The following is a 21979-nucleotide window of genomic DNA, read 5'->3' as shown; positions in this document are numbered from 1 at the left end:
TACCCAAAGTTTTACTATATCACAGTTTACTATAAGGAGATTATACTGTAACCAGGAACAGCAGCATTCTGACATTTGGGTGACTTCTCTCCTTTCCTCAGGATGGTGAAAAATGCTTGAGCCCTAACCAGATTTTCATCACCGTCCTTCCTTCATAGAGATCACAGACTGTAGGCAGCTAGTAGTTGCAGCAGGTAGTGGCTCCCGTAGCAGCAGCAAGTCTAGCCCCGCCCCGCTGTCACTGGAGAGGCGGGGGTGCCGGTGACGTCTCACGCTGTCGCTCCGCCCAGCAGTCGGAAGCTTTGGAAGAAAGTTTGCCGTGTGGTCGGTCTGGCAGGATGATCGGGCTGTAGTGAGATCGGTGGACGCGGTTGGCCGGAGGAAGATGTGGGACCCGCAGGAGTTTGAGCAGCACTGGCGGGCGGAGTTCCCGGGAGAGCAGGCTCCGGTTCTGCACATCAGCACGGCGGAGGATCTGCGGCGGGAGCTGGAGCTCTGCAGGGACAGCCTGAAGCGGCTGCAGCGAGCGCTGGATGAGGAGAAGTTTAAAGTCGTCTACCTGGAGAGCGTGCTGTCCCGGGAGAAGCCCGTCCCCCGGCTGCGCCGCAAGGTGCCCCCGCCACCCCCTCCTAAGAGGGTCTCTGTGCGGGATCTCCCCCCGCCGCCCCCTCCTCCTGCCGTCCCTGATAGAGACTATGAGGATGAGGAGGGGGGCACCGAGAGGTTCGTGCTGGACAACCTGCTCACCCCAACCCTGCAGGAGGAGGAGGAGCCGCCAGTCCCCGGGCTGATCCTGCTGGAGGTGCCCGGGCACGACTCACCCCGACCCAGCTCACCCGAGAGAAGCAGCAACGGCTACCTGAGCTCCGACCGGGAGGACGACGACTCTATAGGTAGGTGCTGTGATCATGCAGTGCCCACCTCTGCCCCATTGTCACCCTGGTCTGACACCTGTTCTGCCAGTGTGCCCACATCCTCCGCACTGCTGACAGGTGCCCATTGCTGTGCTTCCCTAGACTGACATGCCTGGACTCCCAGTGTACCCTCAGAGATGCTGATGGGTGCCCATGCTGTGCCCATATTGCGCTTCCCTAGACTGACATGCCTGTATTTCCAGTGTGCCCTCCGGGATGCTGATGGGTGCCCATGCTGCGCCCATATTGTGCTTCCCTGTACTGATATGCCTGTTATTCCAGTGTACCCTCAGAGATGCTGATGGGTGCCCATGCTGTGCCCATATTGTGCTTCCCTGTACTGATATGCCTGTTATTCCAATGTACACTCAGAGATGCTGATGGGTGCCCATGCTGTGCCCACACTGCTTCCCTGTACTGACATGCCTGTACTTCCAGTGCACCCTCAGTGCTGCTGATAGATGCCCATACTGCTTCCCTGTACTAATGAATGATCCTGCTCCGATAATTAGCATCTCATTGACCATCTTTCTAGGTATCCAGGCTGTGCCCACATTTTTTCCCCTATATGTGTTGTTCATTCAGTGCTTTGCTATACTGACCCCCGTCCTGCCAGGGTACGCTCATATGCAAAGTTACTGAGAGGTGACAATGCTGTACCCACATTGCCTCTTGGTACTACTGGCACCTGTCATAACTTATCATGACAGCAAGGCAAGGTCCACTGTAAGTCGCATTAGCTACGGGAACGGTCACAGCGGATCTGGAGTATGGTCTGTTCTGTCCGTTCACGTAATTGTAGTGGCTGTTGTAGCATATTGGATGCTAGTCTACTTTAGGGGACCCAGCAGGGAACCTCATAGGGTAATTCAGCTAATGCGATTGGCTGGACGGCACCCTCTCGGACTGCTAGGTTTCAGATAAATTGTAGTAAACTACGCCCACACTATTCAGCCAATCGCAAAGCTTTGTGCTGTAGAGGGTGCTGTGATTGGAGAACTGTTCCCTATGATATTTCCTGCTTGGTACCCTAACCTAGACTAGCGCCGCATATTGTTGCCTTGTCAGTTTTCTGTGCAGTGTTCCTTAAAGTCGTACAAGATAAAACTATCTTTGCCATTACCGCAATGGATACGTTGAAAACGTACATGTCTGAATGGATTCTATACAAAACATAGGATTTCTCGTCGGTCTTTGTCTGTTGTCCAATTTGCAGTCCAGTGTGCAGGGCTGTGGAGTCGGAGTCGGGGCAATTTTGGGCACCCGGAGTCGGAGTCGAAGTTGGAGTCGGAGTCGTTGATTTCATAAACTGAGGAGTCGGGTGTCGGATGATTTTTGTACAAAATCCACAGCCCTATTAGGCTAAGGAGTCGGAGTCGAGGAGTCGGAGCCATTTTGGGTACCCGGAGTCGGAGTCAGAGTCATGGTTTCATAAACTGAGGAGTTGGAGTCGGAAGATTTTTGTCCCGACTCCACAGCCCTGCCAGTGTGCACATAGCCTAACCTCCCTTTTGTTTGTGTTCAACTACAAGAACAAGCATTCCCCACAGCTACTTGCAGGGAAGAGGTGGCAACTGCTTATTGCATGTAGAAGGCTGACAATGTGTTTTTAATTTTACATATGGGAAGGATAGTTGTAGTAAAATTTAAATTCTCAGTGATGGCTGGGAAGAAAAGAAATTGTCTAATAACAAAGCATTTCCCCATATTTGTATTTTCAACTGCTAGTTAAGATTATGTGACATGTAATAGAATTGAAAATGTGGTTAGAGGTAGCCTGCCAAATAATGGGAAGTCCTCTGTATGCCACATAACTCTCTGTAGATGCTAGCCTGCCTCAACGTTGTCACACACCTGCATGTCATATTAGTAATCTGAAGTCATGTAATACAAACCATGATTACTGACGCCTTGCCCCAGGTTTAGCTATGATCACTTTACAGATGCACTGCAGTGTTCTCCCCAGAATTTTTTTTTCCATACAGGTGGCATGAAAAAGTAGCCGGGTGGGGCGAGATGAGAGAATGCAGGGCTGGTGCTTCTGTACGCAACTCTGCTTACAGCATAGGAGGAGGTGAGCTAATGACAGCCGGGTGCTCACCAAAACTAGCCGGGTGAAGCACCCGGCTAAAAGAGCCCGGGGAGAACACTGCACTGGGCTGTCTGCCAAGCATCCTCTGTTTTACGTGAGGACTGAATAAAAGTAAATATAATAGAATCATCATTGCTGAGGATCAGTAATGGTAATCTGACAGCAGGTGACTCGTACATGTATGTATTATTTAGTATTTATATAGTGCTGACATCTTCCGCAGCTCCGTACAGAGTATATATTGTCTTGTCACTAAACTGTCCCTCAGAGGGGCTCACAATTAATCCTTCCATAGTCATATGTCTATGTATGCATCATGAAGTGAATGTGCCGTAGTCTAGGGCCAATTTAGGGGGAAGCCACTTAACTTATCTGTATGTTTTTGGGATGTGGGAGGAAACCCAAGTGCCCGGAGGAAACCCACACAGACAAGGGGAGAGCATACAAACGCCATGCAGATAGTGCCCTTCATGGGATTTGAACCATTTGACCCAACGCTGCAAGGCGAGAGCGCTAACCACTACACCACCGTATATGTATGTATGTATGTATATAGTATTTTATGGCTGTAATTCCTTATCAGTGAGGGACTCTATAGCCTGAGTGGGTCTGGACTGGAGAAAAACTGTCAATTTCAAAGCTGAATAGTAACGCTTTCAGGCAGAAAAAGAAAAAAATGTAACACAGCATATTTATTTGTGCGCTTAGCACTGTCATGTCACATGTCATTTAAAGCACACCTGAAGATAGTTTTGAAAAAAAAAGTTTCACTTACCTGGCGCCAGCCCCCTGCAGACGTTCTGTGCGCTCGCCAGTCCTTAACGATCCTCTGGTCCCCTGCTGCAGCGCAGTTTCGCTTTGTAGAGTTGCCGTCCACTGTGCGCGCGTCCCCATTCACTCTCCCGACCCCGGGAGCGTCCTGCGCAGACACAGTAGAGATTTTTTTGTACTGTTCAGAATCGATCATTATTGCAATATGCCCTCCAGGGGCATTACTCACCCTTTGGTGACTGACACTTGTAGGGCAGTGTTACAACACTAGATTGGTGTGTGAAAACAGTTATGCGACAGGGAGATATCACCACACACAGCAACTAAACTCTTATGAATATTTGTTACATTATCACCCTCCTAACATAGGAACCCTGCTGTCTATAATAATAATAATAGCCTTCCGTGTTTTGTCAGCTGTTGCACTGAGATAGAGGCCTAAATAACAATGCAGTCGGTGCTGCACCGTGAGTAAACTTGCTTCAATAATCATTGTTATTAATGTTGACTTTCATTGCCTTGCTACTTGCCTGTTTAGTTTACCATACCACATATCAATATTTGCCCACAACTCCTAGCACCTGCCCTTGTCTGTTTGAGGCCTCTACATAGATGGGCAGAATGTCTGTTTGTGGATCCGAATACCAGGCTAGACCAGAATCTATTATCTCAGATGGCCTGTATTGTCTACTAATAAATGGAGGATGCATAGGCAGATCTGCAGATCAGCGCCTGGCAGGTATGAGGTGCAGTACATATCTTGGTTTTGGTAGGCCTCTGGAGAGCAGAGCTGGCGCAGGCCTCAAGGGAGCAGGAAACGGATGTACTTGCCTACCTAAGTTTGCTTATTGTTTAACAATTTCTCACCATTGATTTATTTTGTGCGCTCCTGCCCAGTAGTTCATGTTGAAATGACACAACGTTGTAGAACTACAAGATCAGGTTTTTCCAGTTTCCTTGGTAGTTTTGTTATTTGCTGGAGGACATAGATAACTGTGTTTCAAATAAGTCAGTCTAGAATTGTGAAGTAGTTCAAGTTTAAGGTAAAAGGTACAGGTAGTCCCTGGGCTGTAGGTTAGTTCTTAACCTGCATCTGTTCTTAAGTTGGAACACTCTGTCCCCTGTGCCTCCTGTGTCCCCCTCTGTGCCTCCTCTGCCTTCCCTCGCCGTGTCACCTTTGTCCCCCTGTTCCCAGTGTGTCACCTCTGTCCTCTGCCTCTCCCCTGTGCTCCTCTGCCTCCCTGTCCCCCTTTGTGCTTTCTTCTGTCCCTCTGTGATTTCTTCTGTCCCTCAGTGTTTCCTTGTGACCTAGTGATAGTCATTATGTGCTCATTTTGCTCACACAAAATGATGCGTATAATTAGGATCATACGTAATTAAGACTTTGAAATGTAACTGATTTCAAGTAGATTGCTTTAAAATGTATAAGATGTGTATGCAGAACTCGAAACTTGCTATCTAGTATACTGTAACGTAGTAAAATGTAATTTTACAGAATTTAATAAGCATTTTTCTTTGAATTTTTTAAAAAATAATTTCTCTTAAAAACTACAAGGTCTTTTTGAATTTTTTTTTTTTGAGTTGTTGCCATTTTCATGCCATTTGTATCAGCAGGTCATTCTTAAATCTGGCGTTCGTAAGCAGGGATGTGGAGTTAGTACAAAAATCTACCGACTCCTCAGTTTATGAAACCACCCACTCCAGGTTCCCAAAATTGCTCCGACTCCTTGACTTCACAGCCCTGTTCATAAGTCAGGGCCTATCTGTATATACACTTGTACTTCTCATCATAACATATTACATTGCTGCGGTTCCACTGATGAGCAAGTGTAAAATTTCACACCTGATCATAAATAGTCTGTGTAGTTTTTGCTAATAATGTGACCCAGTTTAGCTGTGTTTTTTGTTGTTTTTTTTTGATTGACTAGTGTAGTGGAACCAACTGTGAAGGAGGGTGTGGGTGCAGAGAGCTATTAGGAAGTTGGAAAATCTGTCGCAGCAGTTGGATGTTTTTCTTTTCCACTAGTAGACTGAATAATCCTTTTTATGTTGTAGGAGTTTGAGGCAAGATCTCGTAAATTATGGGCAGAAGTGTCTAGAACATAGTTCCTGAGCCCATCTTCCCTGTGCCAGGAGCTGCACTTGGGCAGATTGGCATCTAACGTGGAACTGTTGTGCTGTATTCAAAGACCTCTCTAGGTTTAAGGGAACTGAGTCATAAATCTTGAAGTCGGTTTTATAGAGTGCTGTGTGTTGTGGATACTAATGTTGTTTTGTACAGCAGGTTAGAAAAGGGAAAACAAAATAATTTTTACAGTTGTTTTTATGGTCTTGTAAACCTGTTTTTTTTTTTTTTTTTTTTTTTTTTCTTCAACCCAATCTTTTTTGTTTCTTAAAAGCACTTGAAATTTTCCTGTCGCATGGATAAACCTGCGGCAATTTGAGAGTTTGTGGATTTTCTGTCCATCTGTCCACTTGTTTCATTGGTCCCCTTGCTCACATTCTCTTAGCCAATAACATTTTGTTTTACTGGCAGTTGGATAGGAGGGGTGGGGGGGAAGATGTAAATGGAAATTACGTGGCTAAACACATGGGTACATAAGGTGGCTGAAGATTGATTGCAGAATGATACCAACTTCCGAACATGATGCTTATCTTTTTTTTTCTAAAGTGGACCTAAACTCTTGTACAGGACAGAAGGAGAACATAGAGAAAGGCACCGTGGACCACAAACGCCCACCAAGGCTGTGAGAGGCCTCTGAGAGGCGTTTCACTAGCGTGCACAACTTGAAAGTTGCTCCTTGTGCATTTTTGCCTGAGGAAGCGGCTTGAGACCCGTGAAACGCGTTGCAAACTGTTTTGGAGTAAGACTAAATACAGTTTTTCTTGATCTTATACAATAGTTGTGTTTTTGTCGGGGAGGTAACTCCACCCTTGCTCCTCATTTTATATCTTTTTAACTTGATACTTTTACTCTGTTGGCGCCTCTGTATTGTCTAAGTGATAATTATCCACCTGGTGGATGGGTGTGACCACCTTTCTTTCTTGTGCTACGGAGAGCGACTTCTTAGAGTGGGGACAGGCCTAATCTCCCCTCTTCCTTTTTGAGTGGTTGCCTGGTCCTGGCAACCCATACTTGTGAGTATTATTCACTACATACCATATTTTACATAGTATTATCAATAATACACGATTGGGGGGCTCTCGATTGTCTACCTTCTTGTTTTACATATCTTATTTATAATATAGGTCTGTTTTATATAAACAGCAAATTAGCAAATATAATTCTGTTTGTATAGGTGGTCTTATGCCTGGTACACACAATGCAATTTTCTGTCAGATTGACGGTCAAATTGATTATTTCCGACAGGTCTGATCTGGTTTCCGACTGTTATTCTTTTTTTCAAATACTTTATTTTGAGAAAGCATATATAAAGCGAACATACATCCAACTACCATGAATGTACAAACGTATACATAGTGTACATATAAATATTGTGTCTATCTGCTGGTAATTACATCCATACATCCATAGGTTCAGTGGCATTGATTATAGCTTAATCTCATTTTTGTAGTAAAGTATCTATTGATAACAACCAACTTTGGTTATTAAACAAACTCCGGGACACGAGGGTTCAGTCTACAGAAGCAAAAGTATTCGGCTTTAGAGAGTATCAACCAACGCCAGGGGATAATAGGCGATTTCACTTGGGAGAGCTACCAAGCCAATCTATCCATCAGCATCGACTTCTTGTCGGAATTCGGGTGAGTATCTATAAATAACCCAAATTCTCCATATTTTATTGAATTTTTCGGATCTATTCTGAAGGGTGTAGACTGTGTTCTCTAAATCGTAGATAAGGTCCAGTTCCTTAACGATCTCTGAGAGCCCAGGGACCTTACTTGTTCCCCACGCTCTCAGAAGCACCGTTTTTGCTGCATTTAAAATATGTATTACCACAGACCCTTTAAAGGATTTCATCCTCCAGGTATTTAGGTTCAGTAGGTAGAATTGAGCATTAAATGGGATATCTCTGCCTGACATCTCCCCGAGGATCACCTCAATCTTTTTCCAGAAAGGGCCTATGAGTGCGCAATCCCACAGGACATGAAGCAGAGAACCAACAGCCGTTTTGCATCTCCAGCAATTTGGGTCTATTTCAGGAAATATTTGTGCCAACTTGGCGGGGGTATAGTACCATCGGGCCAAAATTTTGTAGTTTTATTTCTTGTATTCGAGATGCAGCAAAGGCCTTGTGGGCAAGGGTACACATCATTCCTCTTTGTGCAGTGGTAAAAGATACTTGCAGGTCTCTTTCCCACGCTTCCAAAAAGGGTAGAGTGTCCACATCTTGACAAGATAAGAGAGAGTAGATCAGGGATAGGGATTTCCTCAGGGGGTCTCTGGCTTGGCAAAGGTTTTCAAATTCTGTGGGACTGCGCCCGCTTCCTGGTATGGCCCCCATTGCCCTCAAGAAGTGTTTCAATTGCATGTGTCCCCACCAATCAAGATTATAGTTATGATATTTTAGCCGTAGTTCTTCTAAGGTTTCCCACCTATTGAGAGTGAACAGATCATGAATTTTTGATGGACCATTAGTTTTCCAATATCTCAGGTACCCTGGATCACAACCGTGCTCAAAACACGGATTGTCCCAAATCGGAGTGAGAGGGGTAGGCCAAGAAGAGATGCCAGGCAAGGATCGTGCTCTAGAGAACACCCTCAGGGGTGTTCAAGACCGACCCATTGTTTGGATGTGGCATGTCTATGCCAATCAATCAGCCTTGTTAAGATAGCTGAGAAATATTATTTTTGTACGTCCGGAAGAGCTAGACCCCCTGCATGTTTGGGTCTGTAAAGGGTTTGTCTATGTATTCGGGGAGGCCTGCTCCTCCAGACGTATTTATTGAATATCGTCTGGACCCTTCTGAGGAAAGAGTTCGGCATCTGGATTGGGAGAGTCTGGAACAAATACAAAATCCGTGGCATCACGTTCATTTTAATGATAGCTATTCGTCCCAACCAAGAAAATTGTGGTTTGTCCCATTTTTTTAGGTCTGCTGCCAGGGTTTCCAGCAAAGGCGGGAAGTTTTTTTGGAAAATATCCCTGATATTGGGGGTGATCTTTGTCCCCAGATATGTTATAAATTGGTCATTCCACTTGAAAGGAAAGTTTACTTTCAGAGAGGACTGCAGGTCTAAAGGAAGGCTGACATTCAGGGCCTCGCACTTGTCTAGATTAATTTTAAATTGCGAGATGTCACTAAATTTGTGGAACTCCTTTAAAAGATTTGGCAATGCTATCCTTGGGTTAGAGATGTAAAACAGTAAATCATCTGCATATGCTGCTATTTTTGTTTGGTTCTCTCCGTGTATAAGGCCCTGAATATCAGCATTACTTCGTATGTGGCACAGGAAAGGCTCCAGGGCCAAGGCAAAGATTAGAGGAGAAAATGGACATCCCTGCCTTGTGCCATTTCTGATCCGCAGCGCCTCTGATAAAAACCCATTGGTCTTAACCCGTGCCGTAGGCGTCGAATACAGGGCACGTACACACTTGAGCATCCTAGGACCCATGTCAATGTGCCCGAGTACCTCCAACATCCAGGTCCAGTCTACTCGGTCGAAAGCCTTTTCAGCGTCTGTTGAAAGCAGCATTAAAGGGATTGACTCCGACCGAGCAGACTGGACTGCGTTAAGAGTTTTAAAAATGTTATCTCTACCCTCTCTTCCGGGGATGAAGCCTACTCGGTCCCAGTGGATAAGGTGATTCATATGGATAGCAAGCTTGAAAATGGGGGAGAAACCGAGAGCCCAATATGGTGCAGTATGTTAATATGGAGAGATCTGTTGTGAATAAATGAGATGATTATACTCACAAGGGTGGGTCGCCACAAAGGCAACCACTGGAAAGACCGGCGGGGAGAATTGTAACCTGACCCCGCTCAGGTTAAAAAGTCGTTCTCTGTAGATAGGAGAAAATGGGGATACACCCCTCCACCAAGGGTGGACTAGATAATATTGAAATGCGATAACAGAGGCGCCAAGCAGAATAAAATTAGTTAAAATTGTTAAAAAGGGGGAAGTGGGTGGACTCACCTCCCTTCTGAAAAAAAATGGCCGGACAATGGACAGGTTACTTACAGTCTAAAGTAACATTTATTAGTAACTCCAAAAGTGCAACGCGTTTCACGGGTAACAGTCCCGCTTCTTCAGGCAAACGATTATTTGGAGGGTGCAAAATCAGGTCATGAACAAGGTAGAGTGCCTCTAGGCGGCAAAAAGTCTAGGGCCGGCCCTGGTCACGGCTATCGATGTATTACGTATATGTTTTTGGGATTTAGAATCTACAATTTGGGGGATATAATTTTGTTGTTGCTGCTCTCTAAGAGCCCTGGCTAGAATTTTACCTGATTTATTTCCGCTCTGATAGAAGATATTCTGACATCTGTGTGCCGCTTTTAGAGATTTCGCCTTCATGATTCTCATAACTGAGTCCCTAGCTTCCTTCAACCTTTGTAGGTCTTGTGGTACAGGGTGATGTTTATGTCTCTGATCCAACTCCTGAATTTCAGATATCAGATCGGTGAGCTCCTTGCTACGCCGCTTCTTGATTCTGGAACCCAGCCGGATCAAAAACCCTCTAAGCACACATTTGTGGGCTTCCCATGTTGTCAGGCAAGAGACGTCGTTTGTGGAGTTAAGTTGAAAATATGTTTCAAGCTCTTGCTTGATAGCAGTTACGTTCTCAGGCTCAGACAACAAGGAGGTATTAAACTTCCAATTAAAGGGCTTCTCACAGAGGGGCCTGCAATAGAGTTCCGTGGAGATAGGAGCGTGGTCTGAATAGGAAATTATACCAATGTCTGCACTCTGTGTTTCTGAGAGCAGATCATGTGAAATAAGCAAATAGTCTATCCTCGAGTACACCGCATGGAGCGAAGAATAAAATGTAAAATCCTTATCGTTTGGATTAAGCAGCCTCCACACTTCCACTAATTGTCGCTCTCTTAGGGCCCTTTTCAGTCTGTTTAGTTTGTGATGAGAGATGAAGGATTTTCCATGGGAGGTATCTATTTCTGGGTTTAAAGTTAGATTGAGATCTCCCCCAATTATTACACTGCCTTCACGGAATATGTCCAGCTTCTCTAAGAAATCTAGCATGAAGGTAACCTGGTTTATGTTAGGAGCGTAAACAGAGCATATGGTATGCTTTTGCTGATTGAGGAGGCATTTCATCATGATATATCTACCCTGGTCATCTGATTTTATTTCAATATCCGTAACCGGTATGTTTTTGTTTAAGAGAACAGCAACTCCTTTTGTTTTAGAGTCGGGGGAATTGCTAGTATACAGGGATTGAAAGTGTTTATTGGTAAGCTTAGGAATTTTCGTTCCTTTAAAATGTGTTTCCTGGATTAACACTATGTCTGCCCTTTTCTTCCATATATCGTGTAGAAGTGCTGTTCTCTTTTCAGGGATGTTTAAGCCCCTAGCGTTGATCGACACTATTTTTAATTTTGTCATTGATAAGCATCACTATTGTAGAGCTGAAAATGAACACCTCGTATCCCGGAAGGTAAAACATAACAGAATAAAATTAATATCCCAAAAATGTGCAAAGGCCATCTTTCAATGATATCAGTCACTAGGACTGCCCTATGTGGGAAGGAAGATAACATGACTGGCATGTCCCGGCCGAAGCTTCCTCACTCTGGTAAAATTGTATATGAATGAGGCTTAATATTAACTACCTTATCAGTGAAAATTATAGGGGAGAACCCCTTGGGACCGGACGGTCCCCACAAGAATGGATATGGATGCGCATCTCGGATCGACTTAGAGTGTAAAGCTAGTTTCTCCAAGTGATGCTATAGATGCTTAACCCAGAAACCATATATCAAACTCAGGTACAAAACCATGTAGATGGCAGACATCGGGGGCCCAGGGAAACCCGAGGAGGGGAGGGGGGTAGGGGCCCGCGAAGAAGCATGGAGCCTCTTGTAACTGGGTAGGGGCCTTGTCCTCTATGATAGCTGGAATCAGTGTGTGTTACCACTGCAAACCTTTGCTGCGCTCTATGAGCTGTGATGTTTATGATTTTAGATGGCGCCAATATTTAAAACCAGGGCATTGTCTCCGTGTAGTGATATCCACTCGGGGGCCGGAGCCCCCCCTCTTCACTCCAAGCTATTAACTAAGAGCCTCAGATAAAGGCATCTTCTAGGGTAATCCACATACCATACGTATTCACAAATCCCTCTGATTCTAAATACACAAGCATATGCAAAGGTAAGCTAGCCAAAAGACATTTAGATGACAGGGAGGCCTTCGCCTCACATTTTCATATAGTATTTAGGCCATAATATCAGCCGAGGAAAGGTACAATTGTCCCAAATCAAGAAGCGTAGACCCAGCCATCAGAAGAACATAGCCCTGTGCATGTATAATGAGCTAGTGAGCCTTGCAAAGAGACATCACCCGCCTGTTAGCAGTGTAAGTCAGGGATGCGGGTAGCCCGCTGGTCTTTCTTGCTGGCATGTCTACTTGCCTTTTCGTGGATTGAGTGAATCGTCATAAAGTTGACTACAGTTAAAGGATGTCCCCCTGTGTTGGCCAATGTCACATCCATGCTTGCAGCTTGTGAAATTGTCCCGTGCAAGTAGCCACCAACAAAGGACAACTCCGAGGCCCATCACCCTGCGTAGACTCTAATGAGCTGCAAAAACATCTCTCAGTACCCAGGCTCTCCCGCCCCACCTAACTAGGATCCCTCCACCCTAGCGATTATAAGGTAACCCCACTTATCTGCATCAAAGGAGCTCAATCAGTCATCTCCCCTAGGCTTGTTCCGTGCTTGTCGCTGTTTCCGTGTGCGTTGCGGAAGGCCAAGGAAAAGCTGCTCCGGCTGCCATTCTGGAACTTCGGTCTCCGGCATACCTAGTGAACGGAACAACTCCGGTAAGTCTGCCGGGGTACGCAGAGTAAAAGATTTTCCCTCCAGGGTGATCTGCAGCTGGAAGGGGAACCCCCATTTGTACCACGCTCCTCTCTCCTGTAGCTCTTTCAGCAACGGTTGCAGCGCTCCCCTTTGGGCCAGCCTACAGGGCGCCAAATCTTGAAATAGCCTCAGTTGGTTACCGTCATAGAGGATTTCCACCCGTTGTCTTGCCGCCCTCATGATGTTTTTTTAAGAGGGAAGTGGTGGATCCTGCATACCACATCTCGGGGTGGGTCGTCTGCAGTTGGCTTTGCACGTAGGGCCCGGTGTATACGGTCCATTTGGATGGCTGTGTCTTCTGGGTTACCGAGGAGGTCGTTGAAGATGGCCGTTACCGTGGATGTTAGCTGGTCCGCCTCTACGGATTCCGGCAGGCCCCGGAGCCGGATGTTGTTCCGGCGGCTCCGATTTTGTAAATCCTCTATACCGGTTCGCATCATCATGTTCACTGTTGTTTGGCGTGTCTGAGACTCCCGGAGTGCGGCTAGATCCGCCTGCAATGCTTGTACGTTAACCTCCACTGCTGTGATACGGGCGCTGTTGTCCGACACCGTCGTGGCTAGCGACTGGAGCTCAGCTCTTGTGTTCGCAGTGATTTTTTTCTGCAAGCTCTGTGAGGTCGCTTTTCGTGGGGAGGCTATGCAGATAGTCCCATATTTCGTTTAAGGAACGGGTAGTAGCCTCATTGGCGTCCTCTTTTGCTTTGGCTCCTCTCGTGACGGAAGTGTCGGCCATCTTAGGCTCAGGAGTAGCAGAGCGTGTTAGAAACTTTGACACGGATTGCTGGGTCAGCTTCTCTCTTTTAGGTGTTTTGCCAGTGGTATTCTTTTTCTTGGGTTCTCCGGGCATACTTTGAATGGTTCCTGTTTTTGTGGGTGCCGTCGAACAGGTAGTTTGGGCTGTAAGAGTGAGGAGCTCCGTCCAGATAGGTCTTTACGCCGCCATGGCTAGCTCCGCCCCCTGTTATTCTGATCTATTTCATACTTTTTACATACAAAATCGATCAGAAAAAGATCGGAAATCAGATCTGACCTGTCGGAAATAATCGATTTGAGCACCAATCTGATGGAAAATTGCATCCTGTGTACTAGGCATTATATAAAGGTATGGGTTTATTAACATAACTGGACCAAGACCCAAGGATTGGTGATGAAGGCTTTGTCCAGCATTTGAGGATCTCTCTCGTTCGTAGCATAAAAGCATAGAAACTGGACCAAGCCATGCTTACTGTTAGGCAGTGACGATTCCGCCAGCCAACTCAAGAGCTTCGTACCTGGTTCCAGCACTAGCAATCTATCAGTTAAAGGGAACCAGAGACGAAGCATCCTCATGTATTTTACCATACATATCAGTGGGAACATTAGAGAAAACACCTACCCTGCTCTCTGTTTCATTCTTCACTGCTCAGCCTGCTTGTTATCAGCCCTGATAAAATCCCCGACTGAGCATTCAGTCTGGCTTTGTTCAGGAATCTGTATAGCTGAGTCTGTCTTATGTGCTGTCTTTTCAAGCCCAAGCCTGCCCCCTTGTGGCTCTGCTCAGGAATCATTATAGCTGAGTCATTATAGCAAAGCCAGACTGAATGCTCAGTGGGGGATTTTATCTGGGCTGATAAGAAGCGATCTGAACAGTAAATAATGAAACAGAGAGCAGGGTAGGTGTTTTCTCTGTTACCACTGATATATATATGGTAAAATACATGAGGATGCTTCGTCTCTGGTTCACTTTAAACTCCTGCAGAAACTTATGCTGAGCATACATGGCTCGATTTTGCCACTCGATTCTCCTGCTCGATCGATTCCCCGCTAGATTCCGCAGCCGATTCTCTTATCTTCCGTTCGTTTTTCTTATCTTTTTGCATTGTCTTCAATGCGGAATTGAGTGGCGAAACGATCGGGCTGGAGATCGGACATATCGGAAATTATCTATCGAGCCATCTAAATGGCTCAGAATCGAGCCGTGTATTCGCAGCATTGGTCTAAAAGGGGACTATCTTAGCACAGTACCAAAACATGTGCATAAATGCTCAAACATTTAGTACTCTTGAAATGAGGTTATGACCAGAAATTAGCTAGGGCCACAGTTGCCTGTACCACCCATCTTGGCTGTGCTAATGCTCCCCCTTTGACAAAATGGTGACACTATCTTAATGTGTTATAAGACCCTATCTGGGTGTGAAGTTCTTGTTATCTCACATGGAGATTTTCCAGCTTCTGTGTGCCATGGATATAATCTGAACACCGATAACATCTTCTGTTCAGTCAGCTGAATCACAAGTTGTTGCTGAACATATCTCTGTGGGGTTGAGGGTGAACAGATGTATCAGCTTCTGTCATTCCTGGTCATTGCCCGTCTGTGGTCCTCATGTACAGTCCAAGGCTGCTCATTCACGTTACAGGACACTTACATTTATAGTCTGGGTCCAAACATTCTCCTGGCATTCTGTAGCTGTTGGCGTTGCTTATATCTGGAAGAGCATAACATTACAGTATGTTGCCACATGTGCTCTAGCTTGCCAGATCTTCAATAGTGTGTTGTCTTTGCTATGTGAGGTTTGTGGACATCTCTGAACTGAAATGCCCACCTAAACTTTCTGTTTTCACATTTTGGAAAAGTAGAGATGGTTAAGTTGTGTGTTTTCACCCTGTCTGTGACCAGACTCTCTCACTCTACTCCACATTTTGGCTAATGCTTCTTTTGTACAGAGGGGCTGAGTGGAGGCGGAGTCAGATGTCCCACAGCAAGCTGCTGGGGGGGGGGGGGAGGCCTACAAAATAAATCAGAACAGGAATTAAAACTGGTAGGAGTCAAATGTACAGAAAGTAGTTTGTTACCCCAAACTAAAACCATGTACACACATTAGAGTAAACTGGCCGAGGTGGCTGGTAGCGACCACCTCTGCTGAGAATCTAGCGTTTGTGCAGCAGCCTCTGATCCGCTTCTGCCAAGAGAAGGGTATTGTACTCCCCACTCACTCTGCCTGCTCTGTGACACTCCTGGTACTGCATGCCATTAGCCCTTCTCCCTGCATAGCAACAGAACGCATTGCTAGCCTCCAGTTGTACTGTATGCATTGTTCTTGCTCACCATAGTAACAGACGAATCGCTAACCTGCAGGCTAGTAACATGCCTGTACAACAACCACGTACTGTTGCCTCAGGGACCGAGACCCGTTTCCTACTGAGTAGCATACCTCATACGTGTGTACAATGCTTAACATTTAACAATTGTTTCACTTAAATGAAAGTCTACTGTGAGTAAATGGCTTAAGGGTCTAATTGAAAAGAGAACCAGAGAGATGGATTCAAAGTCACAGTTCAAAGAATAGCTGGGTTGTGCTTAGAATTTGCTTAAAGGACAACTGAGGTGACATGTGACATGATGACATAGACATGTGTATGTACAGTGCCAAGCACACGAATAACTAGGCTGTGTTCCTTTTTTTCTTTCTCTGTCTAAAAGAGTTAAACAGGTATACAAGTGACAGTTTCTGTCCGGGTCGGGACTGGTTCAGTCTATAGCATAACCCTCACTGATAAGTAATTACAGCTATAAAACACTTTCTTGTCAGTAAATGGCTTGTGATAGCAGGAAAGAGATACAAAGGGTCAATAATGCATAGATTTGACCTCTAACGTACTTCAACGAAGGTGCCATTGAGCGGATACAACGAAACAGTAAAAACTTAAAAACTAGATTTAAATCTATATATATATATATATATATATATATATATATATATAAAATCGTATGTATGTATGTATGTGTGTGTGTGTATGTGTGTGTATGTGCCGCGATCACGCGAAAACCGCTTGACCGATTTGAACGAAACTTGGTACACAGATCCCTTACTACCTGGGATGATATGTTCTGGGGGTCTCGCGGCCCCCCTGCACATGTGGGCGGAGCTACAAACAGCCAATCAGATTCCACCCATTCAAGTCAATGGAAAAAATGTAAAAGGCTGCCATTCTCACAGTAATCAAGCCAAAGTCCCCACACTTGGCACAGTTGGTCACTTGGTGACCGAGGTTACAAATCCAGGAAAAGTGGGCGGAGCATAAAACAGCCAATCAAATTTCAGCCGTTCATTTTAAATGGGAAAATGTAAACTGCAGCCATTCTTAGACTGTTAATCGCAGGGTTCTCAAACTTGCCACACTTGGTCACTGGGTGAATGCGATTAAGATTCAAGAAAATGGGTGGAGCCTACAACAGCCAATCAAAATTCACCTATTGATTTTCAAGGGGAATATTTAAACTGCTGCTATTCTTACACTGTTAATGGCAGAGGCTTCAAACTTCCTACAGTCGGTCATTGGGTAACTGGGGTCCAAATTCACTAAAGGGGCGGGGCCACATACAGCCAATCAGATTTCCTTAGTGGATAAACTGCTTCCATTCACACATTTTTGATGCCAGGAACCTGAAAGCTCACAAACTTGGTCATTGAGTGACTGTGTGTCAAGGTTACAAAAAGTGGGTGGAGCCAAAACAACTTTTACTGGGAAAATATAAACTGCAACCATTCTTACACCGTTAATGGCAGGGTTCTCAAACTTTGCACAGTTGGTCATTGGGTGACAGATTAAGATTTTGGAAGGTGGGTGGAGCCTACAACAGCCAATAAAAATTCACCTTTTGATTTTCAAAGGGAATATTTCATCTGCTACCATTCTCTTATACTGGTAAAAGCAGATGCCTCAAACCTGGTACAGTTGGACACTGGGTGACTAGGGTCCAAATTCAGGAAGGGGGCGGAGCCACAAACAGCCAGATTTGTTTATTTTTCAATGGGAATATACAAAGTATTGATACCAAGGACCCCAAAGCTGATAAACTTGATAATTGAGTGACTGTATGTCAAGGTTAGAAAAAGTGGGCAGTGCCAACAACTTCATTTTTTACATTGCAGGGTTCCCAAACTTTACACAATTGGCCACTGGGTGACTGGGATGAATATTCAGAAATGTGGGTGGAGCCTACAACAGCCAATCAAAATGAACCTATTGATTTTCAAGGGGAATATTCACATTGCTACCATTCTTACACTGTTAGTGGCAGAGGCCTCAAACCTGATACAGTCAGTCATTGGGTGACTGGGGTCCAAATTCACTATAGGGGTGGAGCCACAAACAGCCAATCAGATTTGTTAGATTGATTTCAGCCATTCTGTTATTGGCAGGGTTCTCAAACGTGACACAGTTGGCCACTGGGTGACTGGGACTAATATTCAGAAAAGTGGGTGGAGCCTACAGCAGCCAATCAAAATTCACCTTTTGATTTTCAAGGGGAATATTTACATTGCTGACATTCATGCACTCTTAATGGCAGAGGCCTAACATCTGCTACAGTCAGTCACTGGGAGACTGGGGATTAAATTCTGAAAGGAGCGGGCCAAAAGCAGCCAATCAGATTTGTTTAATTTCAATGGTGAAATGCAACTTATTGATGCCAAAGCTCATAAACTTGGTCATTAAGTGACTGTATGTCAAGATTAGAAATGGTGGGCAGAGCCAAAAACTAACTTTTTACATGGGGAAATGTAAACTGCAGCTTTTCTTACACTGTTAATGGCAGGGTTCTCAAACTTCACACAGTTGGTCACTGGGTGACTAGAATTAATATTCGGAAAAGTAGGTGGAGCCTACAAGAGCCAATCAAAATTCACCTGTTGATTTTCAAGTGGAATATTTAAATTGCTGCCATTTTTACACTGTTAATAGCAGATGCCTCAAACCTGCTACAGTTGGTCATTGGTTGACTGGGGTTCAAATGCTGGAGAGGGGTGGAGCCACAAACAGCCTATCTGATTTGTTTAATTTCTATGGGAATATACAAATTATTGATGCCAAGGACCCCAAAGCTCACAAACTTGGTCATTGAGTGTTTGTGCGTTAGGGTTAGAAAGTGGGCGGAGCCAACACCAGTCAAATACATACCCGGGCAACGCCGGGTCATCAGTGGGTGAAGACAAATACAAATTTCACTGAGAAAATGTAAACTGCAGCCATTCTGTTAATGGCAGGGTTTTTAAACTTTGCACAGTTGGTCACTGGGTGACTGAAATTAATATTCAGAAAAGTGGGTGCAGCCTACAAAAGTGAATCAAACTTCACCTGTTGTTTTTCAAGGGGAATATTTAATTGCTACCATTCTTGAACTGTTAATGGCACAGGCCTCAAACCTGGTACAGTTGGTTATTGGGTAACTGGGGTTCAAATTCAGAAAAGGGGGTGGAGCCACACACACCCAATCAGATTTGTTTCATTTCAATGCAGATTATTGATACCAAAGACCGCAAAGCTCACAAACTTGGTCAGTGAGTAATTGTGTGTTAGGGTTAGAAAAAGTAGGCGGAGCCAACACCAGCCAAATACATACCCGGGCAACGCCGGGCAATCAGCTAGTACAAAATAAAATTGTGGGATATCGTAAGTCATTTTTAGGAGAAGGATATAGACAATTGTTTTTCTCATCAGTTTATTTTCATCTCTGATGGACCCAAATTAAAAATACAAGATTTCAGAAATAAAATCTATTTTCTAAATTATAATAATAATAATAAATAGCAGCCTTTTTTTCAGCTGCATGATGACAAATATAAAATATTTTACATTTATTGGAGGAACCCCTCCCTTCCTTTCAAATTGCCGGGGCAGGATCCGGCAAACTGGTGGAGTAGATGGTGTTTGGCAATGGAGGAATTGCTAATGGCTGCCCCCAGTATAACCCTAGCTATGAAAAGAGAAGGGTGAAAAGCATGCACTGAAATGATCATAGGTTTGAAGGAGTGTTTATTTATCTTTGTATGTGTCAGAGTGGTGCAACTAAATATTATTAATTAAAAAAATGTTTGGTTTGGGTCCGCTTTAAGTAAGCTGAATCTGGAGACAGTCATCTTTATGGCATTCTTCAAAAATTGCATTTCCCTGGCTGTCTCCTGCACCACTTCGATGGGCCTCTGCCCCCTCCCCCACATAGCAACAACACGTCGCTAGTCTGCAGGCTAGTGACATGTCAGTGCAGCCATGACCCTGCAATGGCTCCTGAGGGATGAGGTCCTGATCACTGCCAGGCGACATGCCTCATATGTGTGTACAAAGCTTTAGATTACCTATCAGAAACTTTGTGGAAGGGGTAGGAGGCGCCCCGGTAGAACGTAATGGTATAATCACTCTCTACGGTAGATACAGCATTCAATAAGAAAATGGTGTGGTCCTACCTTCTAGATGTCCCCTTTTGGGAAGTATACAAACGGGATTTTTTGCTTTTGAAATTCTATTTATTTTGCATAAGACTTGCGTTTTGCATAAGACGTATAGAGTGATTATACCATTACGTTCTACCGGGCGCCTCCTACCCCTTCCACAAAATTATCCTAATCCTTAGTCTTAGGGGAAGATCCGCATCGGAAAGCCTCCGATGGATCAAATTTTTTTGGGAGCGGCGACCAAGGACAAAAGGCCGAGTGGGGACGGTACTTCCCCACAGGCGAGCACGAGTGGTTGCCTCACCTAGCAACCCACTCTTGTGAGTATAAAATTTACTGTACTTACTAAATATTTCCATACCAACTAACGTATTGCACCAGATTGGGCTCCCGGACCCCCTGTGCTTTCTCTCCCACTACCTCTATCAGAAACTGGTAAGTGCAGATCTGTCTTGACTAATTTGCTGTTTATGAGCAAATCATTGTGAAACTGTGGTATTACTATGAAATTCAGCTGTCACACACATCTATCACCCAGGATGGCCCTGTCATGCATGGCTGATGCTTTTCATTAATTAGTGGGTCTGCACTGTGCTTATTTGAGTAATTTTGTTAAGTGCGAGTGACCTCAGCTTTTCTGTGTTTTTTTACTTATCGCGTTAAGTGCACAGCAGCAGTCTGGAGTAAAAATAGAGCCATAGCTAAAAGCATTATCTGGGCAGATGCTATTCTTTTCCAGGTGTCTTTGCACTAGGTTGTTTGAATTTTGTTTCATGTCCCGGTGCATGCTCATAAAGCTGTGAACTCACTTTGTTGTTTGGAGATCATTGTGATTGACATTTTAGGAACGATCTCCGTACAGACACGCTGCTACGCAGAGCATCCTGTTCTCTACTGTGGAAAGAGAAAAATTGAGTTGGAGGTACCCCAGAATGCCCTAGATTAGCAGTGTCTCTTTAACCGGATGACGTAGCTATCTCACGTCATCATGCTGGCGCAGCGTCACTAATGGGCATGTGCAATAGGACATACAGGCCATTAAACAACTGATTAGCAGCTGATGTCAGGAGACCTGCGCAGGTGCGTGTTCAGTTTGAGCTGCCCGAACACTATAAACCCAAATGGACCACACCACTTCTTCATACGGGGGTTTACCTTTGCGTTTGGAGTTCTCTATTTTCCCTGCACGCTCCATTTTACATGCGCCGTGCGATCAAGGCGCATAGAGAATGGAGAAGTGGTGTATTCTGGTGTAGGGGACAGGGAAGCGTGGCAGTAAAAGATCATGGAAGCAACATGTTCCTTTCAGGATTGGCTAAGCACCGTATAGACGGCGAAAATCATGATCAAAACTCGTGCAGGTGCAGTACAGCTGTGCTCCCACAATGCCCGGAGCGCGGCCACGAGAAAATATCTCACAAGCTCTTATCAGATAGGTGCAGAGAGTCCATGTGGGGCAACGGTGGGGGTCTAGGAAGAGATGGGAAGCCTCTGAACGATCAGGTTCTCTTTAAGAGAAGGGAAGGATGCACATCACTTTTGTAGGTGTTCTTCTGGGTTGGGCATGGTTGTTGCTTGCTAATGGCAGTGTTGTTGCTTGCTAATTTTGGCTGATTTCTATCTATTTGCATTTGGCTGATGTAAACTCTGTAGGTTGCTGAGCTGGCATTTTTGTTGTGTTAAACTAAGCGAAACTTCTCTCCAGGTTACCAGTACGGAACATGCCTATGACCAATAGAGGGGTGCTATATCAATTATTCAGGTATTGGAAGGAGGGTCTTTTGAAGTCAGGTGTAATGTTTAGTTGAATCTCTTGGCATACAGTGAGAGGATAGGTCTTTTTTTCAGCACCCTGGAGTCACCCTGTGCCCACGACGCCCGTTAGAATCCCTCCAGTAAGAAGCGGCACCCCTTGCAAAGCTGGCCAGTCGCCGGATGCTGTTGGCTACTGTGCATGCGCGGCCCCTGATTGCGGTTGCACGGCCGG

The 21979-nt window shown here is 45.0% G+C and overlaps 1 protein-coding gene across 1 annotated transcript in view; it reads left to right on the top strand.

Moving 5' to 3' along the window:
- The first annotated feature begins 285 nt into the window (after positions 1-285).
- The window catches only part of ABR (ABR activator of RhoGEF and GTPase), a 669248-nt gene continuing 647554 nt past the window's right edge, over positions 286-21979 (top strand). Inside the window, exon 1 of the mRNA XM_068270301.1 lies at positions 286-893. Within this exon, the coding sequence (XP_068126402.1) occupies positions 386-893 (508 nt within the window). The 5' untranslated portion in view covers positions 286-385. The remainder of the gene's footprint in view (positions 894-21979) is intronic.

The sequence above is a fragment of the Hyperolius riggenbachi genome, chromosome 2 (assembly GCF_040937935.1).
Source record: "Hyperolius riggenbachi isolate aHypRig1 chromosome 2, aHypRig1.pri, whole genome shotgun sequence".
NCBI classification, from domain to species: Eukaryota; Metazoa; Chordata; class Amphibia; order Anura; family Hyperoliidae; genus Hyperolius; species Hyperolius riggenbachi.
The sequence above is the reverse complement of the archived record's forward strand: the minus strand, read 5'-3'. Positions and strand labels throughout refer to the sequence as shown.